A 4,760-nucleotide genomic window follows, 5' to 3' on the forward strand; every position below is an offset into this window, starting at 1 on the left:
TTGCCTCCTTCCCCACCATGTCCCCCAGCAACTTGTCACAGCCGCGTCTCACAATTACAATGCGGGACAGTATCTACAGCACGAGTCTATGTACACATGGACCATTCCCTTGGCATGCTTTAGAGAGAGACACATACGCTCACGCACATGTACACCCACGTGAGAGCGAGAGACGCGACACGCACGCACAGTGAGGAAAATTAAAATGGCACTTTCTAGCATTTGCGGCGTGACTGGTGCTCAGGGGGGTGGCGGGAGAAGTGGTGAGGGTAGGGGAGGATAAAAAGAGTATATCTGGGATGGACATGGGGGAGATAGAAAACACTGGCGGGGGCAGGAGATGGTCTTAAAACGTGGGGAGATAGTGGAGGCAAGAAAGCCAGATAAAGGCTCAACACAGGACTCCAGCCTGGATTCCACTGATAGTCTGAAATGGTTACGAGTCAGCTCAAATGAAAAACGGAATAAAAAGATGGTGGAAATACAAACGCCAAAGGCAAGACCTTATTTTTTTCTTTCCTCACAGATGAAAAAGGATGAAAGAAGGATAAAGTGTGTGGCGGGGAGGGGTTAATAGCCATCTGGTCCTTCTTCACTTGCCTTATTTTTACAGCATCTGGATGTCCTCAGCGCGATGTGGTCTTTATACACATACATTTGCTTAGATATACACATATCCTGGTAAAACTTTTCCCACCCTGAATTATGCTCAAATGTTTATTGATGGACTTTAAAATGGTTTTAAATGTTGTATTTTCTTCTTCATTTTCTTATTCCCCCTTTATTTATAAACACACAAATTTGTGAAATAAACAGTCTCCCCCCATCTCGCTCTCTCTCTCTCTCTCTGTGTCCTGTGTGACGCATTTTTGTGTGTTTTTTTTAAATTATTTTAAAATTTTTATTCTATTAACATTTGCTGAGAAGGCAGAGCAGAGATGCTGCCAGCAGCCACAGTGGTACGGCCAGACTGATGGATCCGTTTATTCCTCTCACCGACCCAGGTCCTGCAGTACAAAAGAGAGAGAAAAGAATAGTTACATCTGGCCCACTCTACGTTACAGCTGACTGCTGGCGGTATCAGAGGTAAGACCGGGCCAGGTACCAGCGCCTTAAAGTCAGTGTGCTATGGACAGCCCCAAAAGGGCTCACGAGCTTTCCTCAACCCTTCTCCTAGATCTCTAAGGGGCATCATTGGTTGAAACACCTCTATATACAAATGCTCTAATCAGAGAAGGCCCTAAACCGTCTATCACTGATGTGTCTGATGGGTGGCAGGCTCCCCTTCACCCAGCATCCTCTTGCATGCTCTGCTCTGTGCAGCGTTGTGATGCCAGAGCTCATTAAGATTCTAAGCATTGGCGAGGGCCCTTCAGCAGCCAGACATGGGATCCTCCAGCCGATTCATCACAGCATCTCCATTAATAAAACATGGAACTAATCTGTGACTCTCTTGTTTCTCAGGGAGGGAAGCAGTAATTATTTATTGGTTATGTAGAGGAGAATTGCTTCAAAGTAATATTTATGACTGGGTGGCACCTTAGCTGCAAGGTGGAAAATAAATCGATTCATTGTAGAGTCTTAAGAGGCAGCAGGGGATTATCTGGTCCAAACTCTTTATTTGACACTCTAAAAATCAAAAGCAAAGACAACAGCGACAACAGAAAACAAACAAACCTAGAGAGATTAAGAGGCAGGTCCAAAACCAGAAGCAGAACTGAGACTTGAACTTCCCCAGAATTCAACTTGGAGTGGGAGTCTGTGTGTTGCCCACTGCCACCCTAGTTTTCCCCACGTGGATATGATTTGGGATATGTGGCTACAGGTCCAAGAGAAAGATTGGAACTGAGAGGAGAGAGGGGAAGGAATCTGTGTGCTAACAGACAGAGGAGGATTGGGGCAGGAAATGTAGTAGGTTTGAAGAGCTTGTCTCCTATGCTTCGCTTGTTCCATTTTCTCCTTTATTATAGTTCTGTTCATACAGATCCATTAAAAGAAGAAAATAATTAGTATTTTTCACAACAAAGACTTCGGGATTTAAGACCGAATGCTTAAGATGATGATAATGATGTTCAAAGAGTAATGTGGGGAGGGGAAGATTGTAATTATGGATCACTTTGAAGTTTTAAGGGTACATACGCAGATTCTTGTGTATGAATGAGTGTGTGTGTGTGTGTGTGTGTGTGTGTGTGTGTGTGTTTAAACCTATGATGGTTCATAAATACAATGGAAGTATCTTCTGGTATGTGCATGTTGCCAAAATTGTCAACAAACATACCAGATCAGAGGTCAAATAACAGGAAAAATGTTAAATTCAAGAATGTTCTAGAAAAAAAAAGGAGTGTTCTCCTAAACTATGTTTTATGTAAACAATAATAGCAACAACAACCAAACAAAAACCAACAATTAATGTAGCTCTCACTACAAGGTACTGTTATAAATGCTTTGCAGATGTAAGTACACAACCATGCTATGAGGCAGGTACTGTAATGAGCCCCGTCTGCAGCGATAACAGAGGCAGAGAGATGTGAGGCCAGCCAGCATAGTGGAGGAGCCGGCGTTGTTCCCCGGGGGGCTGGCTCCAGAGGCTGCCTGTCAGCACTGCAGCGAAGTCACCCAGGGAAGGGTCGTCTGTCAAACATTTGGCGAATGAAATTTTGGGTTTGTTTAAAATGATAGCCAGAACAAACAAAACAACATGAAGTCCTCCATTATCTTTAAGAAAACAATTTTCAATAGAATATTTTTGATTAGAATGCCTTCTTAAGGATATCAAAAATAGTACTTAACATAAAAATATGAATAGATGCAAACTTCAACCAGCATATAGTGTAAAATGAGCTTTATTATATGTAAAGCTCTGAAAATAGACTAAGAATTTAAATATTCAATCAATTAATTCTTCAATTTTCTGAATGGTTATAGGATCATATTAATAAAAAAACACTTTAGCTCCTTTCCGGTTCATGCCTTTCATGAGCAATTAAAGTTCAAGAAGATCATGTATCCTGCATAAAGCACCTGATTAGTAATTGTGGACGAGGCCCAGGAATCCAGGTGTTCCAAATCTTAGCTCAATACCCCTCCTAATCCCTCCATCTCCATCTCTACCCTCACCCTTTTTTGGCCTTTTGGGGCCTTTAAGCTCTCATAATGGCAGTTCCCCAGGGCTTCTGGCCTGATGGCAACATGATTCCCTATCATTTTAGTTCCTCTCTGTGCTTTAGATGGCATGAGCTCTGTGGCACATTTGTTTGAATTAGTGTGTCAGTGAAGCTTCTGAAACAGAGAAAGACTACACACAAATTGAGGCCATACAGGGTTAAACAAAAATGATGTTTGTTTTGCCCTAGGGTTAGTGTGAAACAGAAGGTTTTCAGACAGAGTCTAATTCTGCCTATTTCCTTAATCTCATTTTTAGTGCTGGGACAAGGCTAGATTATCTTTCAGACATCTTGGAGTTTACTGGTACCTGGGGAAGTCTAAAATGCCTAGTTTTATCATTTTATTTGAAGGGTAGTAAATATTGAGACAGCAGAAATTCCATCATTGAAAAATATATACATTTGTAAAAAAAACTAGGTAAACATGTTCAGTATAACATTATTGCTAATGTATGTACATGCATATAGGTACAAAGAGAAGAATGTTATATATTCATATATACATATATGATATACACAGGTATTATTGTTTTTTTCATACACATAATTGAGAATTAACTATTACTTTTACATCCTATTCTATGTTATATATAGGTAGGGAATCCCAGTATATGACTGTTAATAATCTCTAATTTTATACTTAATATATTATTACATATTTGAAATGCATTTTGTGGATCTGTTAAAGATATTTTCATCTCTATCAATTATTATTTATTAAGTGCTCTCATATAGCTATTTGATGTGCTTATATGGATTGCTCTTTTCACAATTGGTTTTGAGAGCAAATAGTCTCAAAAAAATGCAAGGGTAAAGAGTGATAGCTGGGGAATCATCACAAGTGTGCATGCAATTATAGTTACACATATATGATTGCATAGGAGAATACTTTAGTTAATGACCGTTTCAGGAAAAAATCATCAGCAAAATCATTAATTATGTTTTAGTTCATAGTTATGAAATTTCTGCAAATGATAAATCTTATTTCCCACACCAGATGGCCAGGCTCAGCAAGTGCTTTTATATACTGACAGATATAATGAAAGCAAGCGTCTGCAAACATGAATTAGCCTTAAGAATAGATGGGCAAATAGAACCAAAATTCAAAAATTGCTACATGTTTTTCATATAACAGACAAAAATCATATCTTGGTCTTCAGCCACATTCTATATGTGTATGTGTGTGTGTGTATACACTTTTATGTGTTGTATCTAGTAAACATTCAATAAATTGTAGTATTCTCATTATTGTTATTAACTGCAGATGTTTGGATTACAGAATGGCATGAAATAGCTCAGTCAAAGGCACTGGTTTGTGAATTGGGCCGAGGCTTTTAATGTTTGACCTGAAGGGGCAAAATTCAGCTGTAGCAAGATTGAGAATCTTGAGTCAACACACTTAGTCAAGGTTCTCGACTCCAGGACGGGATAAATGAGACTCTGAATGAAGGTCAATGCTGGACTGCACTTTGCCATGACAAGGCTTAAAAAGAGAATTCACAGTTAAGGAAAAGATTGATAAAATATCCTGAAACTGTGGAATATGAGACTATTTTGGCAAAGTCTCTACACTACAAATCTGATGCTGAGCCAATT

The 4,760-nt window shown here is 39.4% G+C and overlaps 1 protein-coding gene across 2 annotated transcripts in view; it reads right to left on the bottom strand.

Annotated features, from left to right (window-relative positions):
• Positions 1-380: 380 nt before the first annotated feature.
• Positions 381-4,760, bottom strand: part of LSAMP (limbic system associated membrane protein) — a 570,872-nt gene continuing 566,492 nt past the window's right edge. Inside the window, exon 9 of one of the 2 annotated variants that reach the window (XM_006905482.1) lies at positions 381-1,007. In XM_006905482.1, the coding sequence (XP_006905544.1) occupies positions 910-1,007 (98 nt within the window). In that variant the 3' untranslated portion in view covers positions 381-909. The remainder of the gene's footprint in view (positions 1,008-4,760) is intronic. The other variant, XM_006905483.1, reaches the window with a different exon arrangement.

The sequence above is a fragment of the Pteropus alecto genome, unplaced genomic scaffold (assembly GCF_000325575.1).
Source record: "Pteropus alecto unplaced genomic scaffold, ASM32557v1 scaffold270, whole genome shotgun sequence".
NCBI lineage: Eukaryota > Metazoa > Chordata > Mammalia > Chiroptera > Pteropodidae > Pteropus > Pteropus alecto.